The sequence below is a fragment of the Sinocyclocheilus rhinocerous genome, unplaced genomic scaffold (assembly GCF_001515625.1).
Source record: "Sinocyclocheilus rhinocerous isolate Xijiao unplaced genomic scaffold, SAMN03320098_v1.1 scaffold1007, whole genome shotgun sequence".
NCBI lineage: Eukaryota > Metazoa > Chordata > Actinopteri > Cypriniformes > Cyprinidae > Sinocyclocheilus > Sinocyclocheilus rhinocerous.
This window is the reverse complement of record NW_015631056.1, coordinates 202,640-219,363: the sequence shown is the minus strand read 5'-3', so window position 1 is coordinate 219,363 and position 16,724 is coordinate 202,640. Positions and strand designations below refer to the sequence as shown.

The following is a 16,724-nucleotide window of genomic DNA, read 5'->3' as shown; positions in this document are numbered from 1 at the left end:
TGATCGTATTTTAATTCTGCTTAATGAACTTTACTGTCCAAAACTCTTTACACTTGTTCTCACATTTTCATTTTCATAGTCTGTGCATTTTTCAATATTATTCTTGACCTTTAATAATATGAGGTAGCCTAAATTCGTGACATATATGTCATAGACAAATTGAGCTATATGCAAATTTAACAGATTATTTCATTCCACTGTATTTTGAAATAGTCACTTTCTATCATTTCACAGGGTTCAGATAAGATGGTTTGTATACTGTCAGTTTTTGTCTTGCCTTATTTAGTCGGTGCCAGTGAATCAGGGTGGATGTGTAAGGAAAGTTTCAAGTCCCTCTTAAAGTTTTAAGTGACCTCTTGACAGTGCACGGCGACCGAATGGAGCAGTGAGGTCGGGCTCGGTGTGGCGGGGCTGCTCTGGCTGGGAGTCGTCGGGCTCAGGGACTGTGGAGAGCCGGAGAGGAACGCTGGAAGGTGCGCGTGCAGCGCCGGGATGGACGGAACCGAAGCTGGAGCGGGTTTGATTGGCACAGGGATCGCCGGTAAACTTTGCGCGCCGTGACTCAGGGATTTGAGTGGTACTCCATAGGCGGTATACTCAGCGTCTATCACATTACTGCTGTACATGTGGGGCCAAGCCGTGGTCAACTGATTGTGTATTTGATAACCCGTGGACATGGACTGCATGGTGGAGAAAGCAAGGCTTCCTGGCATTTTGTAATCTCTGGCAATTATGTTTTCAATGGCAAAGGGGTGTTTGAAGGTGGAGGGCTGAGACACACTTAAGTTGTAGCTGGTCATCTGAGGTAGATGTGTCCCAAAAGCGGTCATTCTGAGTTTTGCTTGTTGCTGGAGGTAATGCGACGCGTCTGAGCGTTTTTGCAGGTGCTCGGAGGTGATCATCACTTTGAATCTCTTGCGGCGCCTCAAGAAGCTCCCGTTTTCAAACATGTCACCGCAGGTGGGATGGAGAGCCCAGAAGCTGCCTTTCCCCGGCTGGTCCGGTCTCCGCGGGATCTTGATGAAGCAGTCGTTGAAGGAAAGATTGTGGCGAAGGGAGTTTTGCCAGCGCTGTGTGTTTTCCCGATAATAAGGAAACCTGTCCATGATGAACTTGTAAATTTCGCTGAGAGGGAGCATCTTCTCCGGGCAACTTTGAATGGCCATCGCGGTCAGCGAAATGTACGAATACGGCGGCTTCTGATCGCTGTACGTGTTTCTTCCAGGACGAGGCATTTTCCCGAGTGAATTACCTTGAGTTCACAGAGTCAGTGATGAATACCTTCAAAACACTCCCGAGTTTGTTGAAAATCGCACACTGATCCGAAGTGAAAAGTCAGACATCTTAATAGCCTAAATGCATTGCTTCAGTTGACACTCACTTAATATCCATTCTTGTAAAAAGTTCTGAGCAAGTTAAGGCCTATGCTGTGCGTTTCATTCGTTTGTTTTAGGAGTTTGTGAATTCCTGACCATTCTATAGCCAATAAACTTCAGCACAGAATCAAAATCTCGAAGTCTTCTCTCGTGGTCTCACCCGGAGTTCTCTGTGTGCTAAAGTCTGTGAGCGTCTGTCCCCCTTTTTCTGTCTCTTCAAGAGCTCGCTGTGTTGTCACATGACAATCTTCATCAAAAGGAGGGGCGCGCGCACTGTTTTCTAAACTGTTTTCATTTACAGTTCTTTCACGCGACCCACTGAACCAATCATTTTAATCTCTGCCTGAGAATAGAGCGCTGCAAGAGGCGAGTGGATGTGAGATTTTGGCATCTGGCTATTGTGCACGTGAACTTTGTAAACATACACAGCAAATGGACTGCCAGTTAAGAAAAAAATAAAGAAGCCTAATGTCTTCTCAGTGGCTCTCCGCCTAGTTTTAAACCTGCGCGTGCGTTAAAGTTAAGGCTGGTTAGTGACTTTGAGAATGAGACTTTTTCTGTCGCATCAGCAACCACAATTTAAATGTTATCGACATTATTCTCCCGAATTTCTTCTGAAGCATAACTTTTGCATTTTTTGTTCTTATTTCTACTTGAAAATATTTTCCTAATTAGACTCCTAATTAACTTTTAAAACATAGGCTTATATTTATTCATTTATTTAAAATGTAGGCTACATTCACTCTTAAAAATAAAGGTGCTTCACGATGCCATAGAAGAACCTTTTTGTCTAAATGGTTCCATAAAGAACCTTTAACATCTGAAGAACCTTTCTGTTTCACAAAAGGTTCTTTGTGGCGAAAGAAGGTTCTTCAGATTACAAAAAGGTAAGAAAGAGATGGTTCTTTAAAGAACCTTTGACTGAATGGTTCTTTGTGGAACCAAAAATGGTTCTTCTATGGCATCCCTTGAAGAACCTTTTGAAGCACCTTTATTTTTAAGAGTGGTAAAATAAAAATAAAATGTTTACATAAGGCTATTATATTTTTGTTGCAACATCTTTATTTTCATTCATTTAATTTTTTTTATTTAATCTGTCATTTCTACTCAATTTTCAACTCGATTTTCTTCATCAATAGAATTAAATTTCGTGTTCTAAAACGTACGACTTCGTAACTCTGGCACCGTTCAACTTTAAGGCACCAATTAAACTTAAGATTTCTCTTTTAATTAGCTAATTTTAGAGTGTAATGTTCTGTAGATATAATCATATTAACTGCGTGTCTTTAGGAGGTCTGATCGCCTACTTGACTGTGTTCGTTGAAGTCATTCTTTTACTATGCAAAGACAATCACTCAGACCACACGCAGGCAGCTTCCCACTCACACTGCTGAAGAACGGAATTTATGTGCATATAAGCGTAACTGCGATACATGCTGGAATTTAGCTTCTGTATATATTTTAAGAATTGAACGCGTTCATATTTAAAATGAGTTTGAATTAAATCCATAAATGCCTTGACATTTATTCTCAGAGTGAAGGTTTGTGATAGTCGATATCTTCACAATTTTGTGCATCAGCGTGAGGAGGATCACTGCTGCATATTTTATAGCTATTTACTTTTATAAATATTTTTTATAATTAATCAATTCAATTAGTTTGCATAATGGCTTATAACAGATGAAAATGTATTTTATTGTAGGCTATTAATGTATGAATTAGCAACAGAGGTTAAAGGGACTGACTTTATTCAGATCATCAGTAAATCGAAGAATATGTTTTAGAGAAGCATGTTATGACATGTAAAAAAAAATTGTTTGATTGCCATGCATTTAGAGAGAATTGTTTGTAATTTTAATATTATTGTAAGTTTTATTGTAAGTCTTCACTGTAAAAAATATAGTAATGGGATATACAGAATCTGCAGTCGTGGAGAAGTGCTGGCATTACAACGGAATGAGTATGTGTAAGTCTCAAACCTGAAAGCAGATGAGAACTGTCATAATTGGTTTGAGGAGGGATGACGTCAAAGGTCTTTGATTGGAGGATGAACTTCCAAATCATAAACCAAACTAATGGAGTTCTTTTATCTTTTTATTTGGCACACTTAATTTGAGAAAAGATTTCTAAAGACCCCATAAAATATGAAAAGACATATTAATCCACAGTTGTAGTAACAACACTAATTCCATACATATTTCATGCATATGAAGAAGAAATAAATGTCAAATATTTTCTAACCTCCGATTACTTTTTAACTTATTAATATTAAAAAGGAAAGGTCATTAGCTCAAATTAAGTCAGCTTAATTAGCTTATAGCTTTAATTGACAAATGAATATTTAATCTGTATTATTACTATTGTCTTTTAATGTTGCCATCAATACATTTGGAAAGGCATATACAGATGGAGGAAGGAACCACTGAATTATCCAGAATGTCCATTCTCAGACCTCCTGATGGACTGCCCATGTATGTGGCTGTGTGTGTGTGTGTGTGTGTGTCAAAGATGCTGCAGTTAACCCTTGACCACTACAGCACAGGGTAAGACTGGGAGCAGGTTGATGCTGTATGCTGTGATGAATGATATTTAGCCTAATGGAGACCATGTGACACATCTGTGTCTGATAGATGAGACTGGCCTGTAAATACAGCCCACTGATGACACCATGTTGTCTCAACCTCAGCCAGTACAAAGCCTCTGATATTCTTTATTATAGCTTTTTATGCTTGGTTTTGTGTTTGTATTCTGTTCTTTACTGCATTTACTGGCCTCTTACTATATATTTTTTAATTTCTTGATCTGAAAGTTCTTGTAAAACATGTTAAAATATAAGTAAAATTTGACTTACAATGCTAATTACTATACACAACAGTATTAATACTTTTATGTAAGAACTTGATGGGGCAGCTATAACAGGTCACCAAGAGTTCATGAAGATAACCAAGGGTCGTCTGTCTGTGGCGGTCAGCATTACAGCAACCAGGCCTCACCTAAAGCAGAGGGCAACAATTTGTAGTGTAGGAATGACAACAGTCCTGATAAAGGGTTGACAGTTTAGTGTTGTATACGTGAAAGATTCCTGTAATAAGTGGCTGGTGATATGTGGAAGTAAACTACTGTTCAAAGATTTGAGGTCAGTACATTTTTTTTTTTTTTATGTTTTTGAAAGAAGTGCTTAACAAAGCTGAATTTATTTGTTTAAAAAAATACAGTAAAACAGTAGTGTGGAATATTATTACAATTAAAAATAATTGTTTTCTTTTTTTAAATGTAATTTATTCCTGTGATGGCAAAGCTGAATTTAAACAGAAATGAACAATGTAAAGGTCTTTATAGAAAACTTAAGGACCCCAAATCTTTGAACAGTAGTGTGTGTGTGAAGAAGCCCCTCCTTGATTTTGTTCTATATAAAAATTATAGGACATTAATGTTTATCACTTTTGACTGTTTTTTTCTTTATTTAATTTGACAGACCTGTTTAAGATCACCAGAGTAGCTTACACCAAATGTACTTCAAACTATTAAATCAAATGATTAAATCCAACTATTTAATGAAATGATTTTTGATTAAATAGCTGGATTTAAGATTTGTGTGCACGCTGTCAGTGAGTTCATAGATGCTTTGTCATTTAAAAAGAAAGCACTGAGTTGTCAGTTTCCTTCAAGTACAGCTCAGAGTTATTGTAATTAGATTTTAAAGTGGATTATTGACCTCTCAGCCTTTATTTTGTTCTCAAGAGTCACAGAACATACTCCCCATGGTGTTTGTTTCTGCCCTCTTGTTTATTAATGCTCAAGTGTGTCTGCTTAGAGGTGTGTGTTTATGTATGAACGTGTCTATGCGCATACATTACACTCTCTGATGAAGTCTGTGCGAGTGGCTCTGAAGTGCCCTTCTACTCAAGATGCTAACTTCCCCCGCCCCCCCACCCCCTAGAACACTGTTATAAAGCAATATAAAGCACATTGTGGAAGTGAACTGCCACAAAAGGCTTTTTATAAATATAAAAGTATTTTCTTTTCATTTTTTGGATCTAAATGAAATGATAACCACCTAATGCTATCAAGCATCTGTGAGTGGTTAATACAAGATGTTGTGTATTCTTATCCTGCCTCCACTGATGACCCAAGCTTAGCTTAAGTACACACATAAATACATTGTGCTATCTCTCCATCATTGCTACACACACACCCCTCCTCCTCCCCCCCTCCCTCCCCCTGCCATATTAGCAGGGTGGATTTATGACATCGTTAGCTTAAAGTATTAGCTATGCTGGGACAGACCATGACTTTTATTAATTAGATTAATCTAGAGGCCCTTACTCAGAGTGTGATTAACTCTGCATGCCTCAGAGAAACATATCTGTCCCCTTGCTAAGGCTCTGACATGAGTGTCACAGCATGACCTCTGTATCCTTCCTATTAATTATCCAAACCTGGACCTTTTTAAGGGTTAATCTTCAGGGTCTTAAAGAAAATATCATTACAAACCTGATATTTGCAGAGCTAAAGAACTTTAAGCAAAGAAAAAAAATAACTGTAACTGTGTCACACCCGCTACAAAAGCACGTATAAGCACATAACAGACGTCGTCCATTCTTTATCATAATCATGCTGTCTGCATGAAATTGCTTGAGCGACAGAACCAGTCCACAGTCGAGCCATAGAGAGAGAGGCACAAAGCCGAGGTGATGGATACACCACCGTGAACAGGAATAAGTGCATTTGTGTGCTTGATAAAGACGTGAGAGTGGCGAGAGGTGGAAGCTGAAGCTGATTAAAGGAGGGAGAAGCTCCACTCCGTCTTGTCTTGTGTCTTGCGTGTCTTATGATATCTTATCATTAGTTCCCCTGACAGTGATTTAGCAGCTGCTATTCCCTCTCATTGCCAGGGAACAGTGTTTAAAAGTAACCTTCTTTTAATAATCGTGGCCATTTATCACCTCCGCTAGTGTCAGAGTCGAGTGGAGGTAGTCAGACAGTAGTTTTGTGGTGTGTGTGTGTGTGTGTGTGTGTGTGTGTGATTTTACAGGCCTAAAGGTCTCAGAGGGCTCGGTCCAGATAGAGGAGTTATATAGGCCTTCAGGAGAATATCTGAACCCTTACATTCATTCATGAAGAGTCCAGGCATCATCAGCTGAAACAGAATGGATAATCATATAACGCAGGGTGTTCAATCTGACATGTGGGGCCACAGTTGAGTATTTTAACATTTTAACAGTAAGAAATAAAAACTTTTTTCACAAAGTACAAATTAAATTGCTAATGAAGCGACAGTAAAGACATTTATAGTCTTATAAAGGACTTTATTTCAAATAAATCCTGTTCTTTTTAATTTTCTGTTTGTCAGAGAAACCTAAAAAAAAATTTATCAAGGTTTCAAAAAAAGAAAAAAAACTGAACAGCACAACGGTTTTCAACAATGAAAATAAATGTTTCTTGAGCACCAGGATCTTGTGACACTGAAGACTGAAGTATGATAAAAATGTAGCTTAGCCATCACAGAAATGAATTATTTTTTAAATATGTAAGATATTTAAAATATATTAAAATAGGAAACATTTAAAATTGTAATAACATTTCACAATATTGCTGTTTTTAATTGTACTTTTTGATCAAATAAATGTAGCCTTAGTGAGAAATGTCTTTACAAAACACACTTACTTAAATCCTATTTGCCCAATATATTTAACATAATTTAATATAATATATTTATATATTTACAAATATTTTAAATATATCATATTTTATGCAAATTTTGCTTTTCATTTCTTACTGTTAAAGTATATGAAATATTTCATATATTTATGCAAATTTTGCTTTTCATTTCTTATTGTTAAAGTAAAGTAGAATTTTTAGTTAAATGATTTGAAAATATTAGAGCATTTGTATTGTATCTCAGATACAATATAATATACAACAATTAATACAAATATGCAAATCAATTTTAATTGATAATGTTTCTCTTATAATAATCAGCAGAAAAAAGATATGACATTAACCTAATACAAAGAAATTATAAAAAAAAAATTTTAGCAAAAAAATAATATTTCAATCATTTATTTTGGCTTTATTTTAATTTTAGAAACATGTTGTTTAATATCACATGCACTGTTTGTCTACCACAGTATAAAATATATAGCTTATATTTAGCTATAGTTATGTAAATATCTTTTGTGATTTAGGAAGGGATCCCTTGCAAGGGGATTCTCATATTTGGGAGCCCCTGGCATTAAAAAATGTGAAAACCCAGTGTGTGTGTGTTTGCTGTCATCTATACGTATGAGGTTTCAGTGTTCGTTGTGTGCTTGTGTGTGGTATGTCTTGTATCTTCATATGAGATCAGTAGCTCTTCTATAGTGTACAGATAAGGTTAATCATGAGCCACAGCACTCATTTTTCCTCAGCCATGTTGTCCTCCAGGTGTCTGTGTTCTGAACTGTTTCTGTATTCTCATACACAGCATGCACATGTAAGCGTGTGTGTGTGTGTGTGGAGTGTGTGGTCTTGCCTGCACTTTGAGGAGAGATGAATAAGACTGTGTTGGATTTGTGTGTTGTTGGTGTGAATGTGTTGACATTTCTTCAATACAGTATTGGCATTCCGGTTAAGCTGAGGATTAGGCAGATAAATTGTAGTAAATGGATTGTTTGCTGTTGTGCCCACCATAAATCAGGTAGCACCACTTAAACACACACAAATACAAGGTTTAGGGGGCTCTCTTTCAAGCTATTACTTTACAATGGCAGAAGGGCCAGTTCTGTAGTACCAAAGGCCATTAAGATGTCAAATATGTCAGATTTGTACAGCGTTTAAATTCATTTGATGTGCTAAAGTAGAGAAAGTGCAAGGTTTAACGTAAGTGTGAAATCTTAATTTGAAATCTCTCATGAGTAAAATAACACTACTTCTCATGATTTAACTGAACCTCCAACTTCATACGATGCGTAGTTCTGTAAAAATATTGGACTTCATTTGTCTATGCTCTGCTTAATCTCATCATCAGTGTGAATTAGCACATTAATGTAGTTTCTGCAGGGTTTATGAATGATAATCTATATGACACTAATGGAATGTGTTCTCTGTTCAGCAGAGGTTGAACAAGTCGTGAATCAAGAGATAATCAGAATGCTTTATGAAAATAAGATCTGCTCACTGCAAACTGTAAATTAAATGGATATCAGTAACTTATCACACTTGCATTTTTGGACCGCAAATATGGAAATGAATAAATGAATGCAATGGTTAAAGGGATAAAATGTAGTACACACCTTTGTTTTGTTTTTTTTTTACTCTCACGGCTTTAAAATATAATTTAAAAAAAAAGTTTTTATAAATAATGTTTTTCTTGGTTCTTGGCTTTGGATTGTTTGGAAATTGCCTGTTTGATGATGTGGTATTTTTAGTAAAAATTGATAATGAAGATACTGTATGTAGATGTTTAATGATTGTTTATCAGCAGCCAGTGCATTTTCATAACCTTGAATGTGTGTGCTTGTACTTGATGTCACTTTTTTGTGTTAGTTTGTTTGCCTGTACTATTTATTTTTATACACAGGTCAGTATTTCATTGTGTGGTGTACATACAATATGTGTAGATGGCGCATGGATGGATTATCTGCATTGATTATCTGCGTGTATCATTAATTATCTAGGAAGTGCTCTCAAGGTCACAGGGCTGGAAATGTAATTATGCTGCCACTTTATTAAGTGGTCCCTTTAAAAATGCTGAATCGCAGTAATTAATTTGGGGGGCAGTATTCCCACAGGAAATTATTATTTTTGCTCCTCCCTCCAGATTAAGGGTGTGTGTAAGCGTAAATGAACGTGCGTAGACAGTATTTCATTTCTTGTATGAGTTGACAGCTGTTTTATTGGTGGGTGGTGGTCTTCTTCTTTGATGGCAGGGTCCTCACATCTATAGCACCATACATACAAACACTAACAGGTTGATCAGTTCTCAATGTTCAATGTAACCAGGATTTCATAATATTATAGTGCATTTCATAAAGTTTTTGTTCTGGTTAAAAAAAACTGCAATTTGCATAGAAAGAACAGTATTTATTGACAATCAAGAGCATGCAGAAATGAGGTTTAGTTATCTAAATCTACTGCTGCAAAAGAAAATAATTTCTGTGTATCAAGATATTTGCCATTATGTATTAAACAACTAGTCCTGAATAACAATAAATTCAGTATGTCCATAAAAATTAAATGTATTTTTTAATACATTACTTTAATACTTTAAAGAAATTACTTTTATTTGGCCAGGGTGCATTAATTTTAACAAAAGCAGAAGTAAAGACATTTTTTAGTATATTAGAATGATTTCTGAAGGATCATGTGGCACAGAAGACTGGACTAATGGCTGCTGAAAAACTGACACAGAATCACAGAAATACATTTCATTTTAAAATGTATTATAACAGAAAACAATTATTTTAAATGGTAATAATATTTCACAATATTACTGTTTTTACTGTAATTTTTATCAGATAAATGCAGCCGTACTTTTTTCAAAAACATTTTTTAAAAATTACTGATCCCAAGCTTTTAAACAATAGTGTAAACATTTCAAATCAATAAACAACTGGTGTGGATATGTACCATAAACAATTTATTTAACAATGTATTTGTTTATTATTTATGTTTTATTATTTATTATTTTTATTGATAGTTTGATTGTTTATTTACTTATACTAATCAATCAATCGGGAGGGGGGTAGTTCAATTCATTTTTATTATACATTATAATTACTCAATTTATTCTACTAAATCAAATTAACCATTGTCACTAAACAGACTATTCTTTTTAATGCCATGCCATCACAATAGCAGAATGAGGTACAATGAACCCATGGCACTGAATAAAGGCAGAGGAGCAGAGTAAGAGAAGGCTAATCTGTCCTGCTCCAGCAGTGGGGGAGGATGCTGCACTCATCTTCACTGCTAAACCAGGATCAACTAACCCAGCATCACAGCACTGCGACTGTTGAGGATGAGCTTTGGTCTGGTGGTCTGACGGGCAGTCATCTGAAACGGGGAAATATATAGGGCTAGCTGAAAACGCTGTCCATCAAAGACAATGAGCTGTCACTGGAGTCGTATTGATCTTTTTTTTTTCTATTTGAACTGAACAGGATACGTTTAAATAAAATAAAGGCCTTTCATGAAGGTTTTCCTGGTCTTCCCCCGAGATGCCATATTAAAATAATATCAGCCGTTGCTATAGTAGAATGTTTTTATTTTATCTTTTTATTTACAGTACATGTTTTGGCAGTATTTGATATTTTGATTAGATTTTTTATTTATTTAATTCAATGTGATTGTATGAGTTAATTTTGCTCTACGTCACCTGACATATTTTTGTTAATTAGAATTAATAGCCTCAGAATCATTTTGCATTCATAATGCTGGAGCAGTTTGAGAAAATATCCAGTTTGTGGTTAATCATGCTGTTATACGGCAATGGGAAAATGAATTAAGCTTATCCCAGTCTCTGGGGCATTGTTGTGTTAATTGTTCTCATTGACTTGTGTAATTATTTGTTTGCTGCTCACATTTGCATACTCTTGAAAATCCTGCTGATGAATGGTGTAATGATTGGTGATAAGCTGTGCTGTCTGTAACAGCCTGTGTGCTGTAAAATGAGAGAGACTCTTAATGAAAATCAGCTTAACTAATGACTAGAGATGTAGTATCACAGTGTATATAGTTCCATATAAATGAGTCGCATTGACCCAACCTCTGGTCAGAGGTCAAAAGAGGGTGAAAGTTCCCAGTAAATCTATCTATCTATCTATCTATATTGTTCTATCGTTCTATTGTTCACATCTGAATCCTAATTAAAATATCACAAAGAATCTGTTTCTTGAAAGAAATCTAAAAATATTTTAAAAAGCATTATGTAATAAATGTATTGTCTGTTGACCACTGAGACAATTACAGAAACAACATTTTGAGTGGGATAAATTTGTCTTAATCTTGCTTATTTAACAATGCTGTTGCAGTCCCATTGAAAAGCAAAACACAGGAAAACAAGAGTTGTTGAAACAATCATCATCCAGCAAAAGTGCGATACTAAATAAATGTTGGAATACTCTACATGCCAACAAATAACTAAACAAATGCATCAAACTGAGGGAAAAAGCAAAAAGTCCAGCATAAATGAAGTACGCATAAATCTGTGGTGTAGTGGTCATGTTTTCTGATTTCTAAGGTAATTCAGTTTGACACAGTAATTAAATGAAGGAAGCAGCTCCCATTTCTGCCAGCCTCTCCGTATCCATCATCGTTTAAAACCCACCATCCTCCACTGCACACAAACACACGCTCAAGAGGAGATGAATAAGCTAAACGAATGCCATTATTCCAACACAGAGAGAACAGAACCATTGATCAATGTTGATGGTTTGGTTTGTGTTGAGCCCACATTCTCTCATTGTATCCAAATAATTGCAAACCATTTTTTCATCTATTTACCAGGTGCCTTATTTGCATTCTCTTAAAAATGAAATCATTACAAGGATGTGTCGTTTCAAATATCTCTATAAACACTTCCATTCATTATCAACATCAGTTTATTAAGCTAAAGCGCAGTGAGTATTTGACCAAATTTCTTCCTAACTATGATTTATCAGTGCTTTTCTCTGTGTTGATGCTTATTCCAGCATCTGCTGGCATCTTCATTTGTCTGTGTAAAGTGTTGATGAAGAGCTGTATTTAGGCTCAGCTTCTGCTTTTGGTTGGCTCTGGTTGGATCTAACCCTTAACACTTAATTCTTCAATGAATTTAGTTAATTAACTTGAAATGATTTATTAAAACTTTAAAACTTGAATTACAAAGTTGAAATGTGCAGATATTACAGATACTGCAGATATAATTTTGAAGTGTTAAAAAACATGCATCATACCCAGTTTAATTTCAAAGTTTATTTGAATTAATTTAATGAATTCTAGATTGCCCAGAGATGATGCTCAGAAGATTTAAATGATCTCTGTTTAATGTATCTTTGAATATCACAGGAGAATTCTATCATATTTGTAATTTCTTTCCCATAAGTCATTTCCACCCCATCTCAAATGTGTTTTAACACTTTAAAATGTCACTTTAAATATTTTTAAATGAAATATGTGACTCCTTTGTGTTGCTTAGATAAATGTAGGCCTATATGAACCTAACTTTTTATGTAGCCTATGCTAAATAAATATAGTTTTGCTAAATAGAGTCTGAAGACATGATTTCAAAAATTCCATGACAGTTTTATTCGGGGCCGGCTCCAGGCATGGGCGGGGGTGGGCTGAGCCCACCCAAATGTGTCTTGCCCAATCAAAACTATAGGGAAAGATTGCGTTAATCTTTTTATGCAGTGATTAAAAGTAATCTGAAGCGGACTGTATTTTGAGATGCTTAAAAGCTGAAGACTGCCCCAACAATCATAGAATAACACCAGAAATTGCATCATTTTTCTTTTATTAGCTGAAAGCAAAGGCGCACTATCCCGCCTAGGCTTCAGTCTGTTGCGGAAAAGCAGAGGCTGACATGACAACGAGCGAAAATATTTGCGCGCTATCAGTGTGCGAAGAATTATGGGAGTTTAATACGTATCTACATGAATATGTGCCTTAGCCTACCACTGAAATTACCTGAGCAGTTTAATTATTTTTCTAGAAAACCTCGCTTATTCAATTACGTTTATTTACTGCATGGACCGGGCAAGAACAAAGTATAAGCGTTTAAAATGCATGTATGCAGTTCAGTTGAAAGCTTACCTATTTTAACTTGCTGTTAATGCTGTTAAATTGAATGTAATAAACAAACTGCCTGCTTAAATGACCACCATGAAACAACAACACCGAAATAAGAGCTTGTGCGATGAAAGTTGCGTTCGTTACTACATAGCAACAGTCGGCTCACGAAGCGTTTTCTTTCAGAATTTTCATAGGATAAAAGTAAAAACTGTTGCATTTCAAGACAGTTTAAAATCTACATTTTCTGGTCTGCCTCAGCTCCAGCCGTCTAACAGAGCTCATCAATGTCAAAATGATTGAGATGACCAATCAAATCAAAGAAGGCGGGCCTAAACCGAGCGCAATTTCACCGCGGCGCTTCAGTGAAGGTACGAAGTAGCTAAAGGTGTAATAGCTATTTTACAATTGTTTTACAATGACATAAACGACCAACAATATCCAGTGAATTGAATTGAATGTAGGCCTGTGTTGTAATTCATAGCCATGGTCTAAGTTAATTGAATGTGACGACAATAGCATTTTTCTGTTTTGCGTTTTCAACATATTGGGAATACAAATAAAATTGAATGGTGCATATTTTTAAATTAAAATATTATTTGCAGTTCAGATTGATTACTTTGCAAAAAATCTTATTCTTGTTCTTTTACTGTTCTTTTTTTCTTCTTTTAATTTATTCCCCTAAATCAATTTAAATCCTATATTTATTTAGTTCATTTAAATAAATAACAGTACCATAGAGGTCTGTTCTTTATTTTCCTAAAGAACATTATTACGGCCTTGTTTGGTATACGTAAAAAAAACTTGGTTAAAAGAATCACCAGTGTAGAAACAATGATACAGAGAAAGAGAACAAAGAGGGCCGTTTTTTACTATTCAGTAAAGCAAAAAAGTTTATTTTGTTGTGAAAGTTAATGATATTCTATGGTTCGCTATAGGCTGCCCACGAAATATTGCTCTTTTTTCAGTGTACATATATCAACAACACTGCAATACGTTGCATAGTTAAAATAGCAATATCTACAGTCTAAATTTCTAGACTGTATCCCACCCCCTCCCCACCCTCCACAAAAAATAAAAAATAAAAAATTGCCCACCCAGGATATCTGCCAGCCAGCCCACCCTTCTATAGCGCTTAAGAACCGGGCCTGGTTTTATTTGTGACCTTCTTATAAAAAGAAAATATGAAATATGTTAGTCTTCATAAAACCAGTCCAAAGTTGGAAAAAACGATCTATGTAAATGAATTCAGAAATGTACAGTTTACAGCGTCTTACAGAGCAACAAACTGGACATTCATGCGATTCAAAAGGTAATATAATGGCTGGATTTTTCATCTGCTGCCATCTACTGGTATTTTAAGAAAATGTCATAAGTCTCCGTGCCAACATCATTATTTTCTCCCTCACTTAACATGGACGGAAAATAAAGAGTGGTAAGAAATAAGGATGGATAATAATGTTAATGTGACTAATAAACAGTCACACATATCTCTTCATTGTACTCAAATCAAAGTTTAAGTCTAATGAAAAACAATTATAGCAAACAAGATTTTTTTTAAAAAAGAGAGAATTGTTTTAGGATTGGGATACATTTTTCAGAATATTAATTTTCGTTTTTCATGTTAAAGAGGACTTGTACGAACCCCTGTATGATGATTTGTATCCTCCTGCCTTCATGGGCGAAGATTTGTGTCCCTTGCGAGTTTCCGTAGCGCGATCGGTCTAAGTTTGGATTTTGAGGAAGTGCTCAGCCAGCGGGCAAATCACAAAGCATCAGCGAAGATCCTACGGTTATTTTAAACAGAACGGCGTACAGCGTTTGCACTGAAAATACACTATGGCATATCAACTCTACAGAAACACAACACTTGGGAACAGTCTACAGGAGAGTCTTGATGAACTTATTCAGGTAAGAGTGTTGAATCAAAGTGAAGTTAACTAGCTTGATTGCTAGCCAGCGTAGAATGATGTGATATATAAATAAAGATAACGGAATAAAAACGATTACTGCACATCCAGGCATCTACCTTCAGTGGTTTATTAAATCATAGTGTTTAATTCTATGATTTGTCCTGATCTTGATTAGTGATGTGTCGGATTATTAAAGTTAAACGAGTGTTAGCTAACGCCAGCTGTGTTTGTAATTGAGCTGCTCTTTATCAGAATAACGTTACGTTATGAATGAACTGTTCCAGTGATGGATAAATGAACTGTTTTAGTGTTTCTTAGATGTTTACGTGAAATATTATATTTATTTTTTTTGTTTTCACGTTACCGCAGACTGACAACACTCAGTCATCCCTGTCTGTGGTTAATAATAACAATCATGCAGAGGCAGACTTTGTATGTACATGATTATGTCTAATAATATTACCCCTAATTTAAGATGGAATTCTTGAATCCGTCGACTCAAGAAACCAAATAAAAATAAAAATACAGTGAAGCTTAATAGTGTGTTAAATAGAGCCCGACCGATGGGTTTTTTGGGGGCCGATACCGATATTAGGGAGTAAAAAAACGATATTGATATATCGGCCGATATTCTTTGTGTAGACTATATTATAGTACAGTATAGTCAAAAGTTTGGAGACACTTCCCATTCGTGTCTCCAAACTTTTGACTGGTACTGCTGGGTATGTTCAAGTAAGCTAGAAATGCCCAGATGCTGCGCAATTAGGCTTATTTAATATCATGATGAGTCTCGAGTTCAGTATTTACACTAAATATGTGCAGATTTGGCTTACATGAACTTCCTCAAGAAATTAATTAGTAAACATAATTTACGAAAAGTAACCCGCCAAATTGGCTAGTGATTTGACAGCGTTACCCGCCACAGCTGATTTTTACCCGCATTTGGCGGGTTGGCGGGTGTTAATTTCAAACGCTGGTGACAACGTAGCGTTAAATCACCATTCAACAGACTCAAGCCACCACCGCACTGTCGTCTATTGGACTGCTGAAAGATACTAACTTTTCAGTCTGCTACGTTACTGACTGTACTGACAAACTATGCACGCGACAAAGCGACCGTTGTAAATCATTTGAACTTTGTGTCAACACATCATAAATAGAACGAGTCATCAGTTTACTGCATCCAGTGTAGACAACATCACTGATTATAATGGGTTCCATTCTACACTGGACGCGAGCGGTGCGGCGCGATAATATACAATAGAATTATACATATTATAAACACCAGTCCAGCCGCGATCAGCTCCGGTGGCCGTAACACAGACTTTAATGCGCCGCAGACTAGGCATGAGACGATAATGTTTACATCTGTTCAAAATCACGACATTTAAAAACAATCAAAATGCTGGCTCTCCGGTGTCTTTGCCACTGTTTGAGTGCTGTACAGAGAAAGAGTGTGTGTGTGTGTGTGTGAGACTCGCGCTCTCTATTTCCTTATGTGTCACACATCCTTGTACCTCACCGCTCCAAACTTAATCCAGGAAAGATGAATATTCCTGCATCATAACTTGGACTGAAAGATGAATGTGTAGTAGTGAGCATGTCTCCAAAAACCTTGTTGAGCTGCAGGTTTAATGACTGCATTTTTTATTGATTTATTTATTTTATTTTTTTACAGAAATTA

At 35.9% G+C, this 16,724-nt stretch overlaps 2 protein-coding genes across 2 annotated transcripts in view; one reads left to right on the top strand and one right to left on the bottom strand.

The window, feature by feature from the left end:
* Positions 1–237: 237 nt before the first annotated feature.
* Positions 238–1,375, bottom strand: LOC107741437 (forkhead box protein B1-like). The gene has a single exon (XM_016554163.1). The coding sequence runs from the start codon at positions 1,233–1,235 to the stop codon at positions 345–347; it is 891 nt and encodes a 296-aa protein (XP_016409649.1). The 5' UTR covers positions 1,236–1,375; the 3' UTR covers positions 238–344.
* Positions 1,376–14,799: 13,424 nt separating this feature from the next.
* The window catches only part of LOC107741436 (transcription initiation factor IIA subunit 2), a 4,251-nt gene continuing 2,326 nt past the window's right edge, over positions 14,800–16,724 (top strand). Inside the window, exon 1 of the mRNA XM_016554162.1 lies at positions 14,800–15,038. Within this exon, the coding sequence (XP_016409648.1) occupies positions 14,967–15,038 (72 nt within the window). The 5' untranslated portion in view covers positions 14,800–14,966. The remainder of the gene's footprint in view (positions 15,039–16,724) is intronic.

Coding starts and splice junctions, on each gene's coding strand:
- LOC107741437 (XM_016554163.1), bottom strand. CDS start 1,235: ATGCCTCGTCCTGGAAGAAACACGTACAGCGATCAGAAGCCGCCGTAT.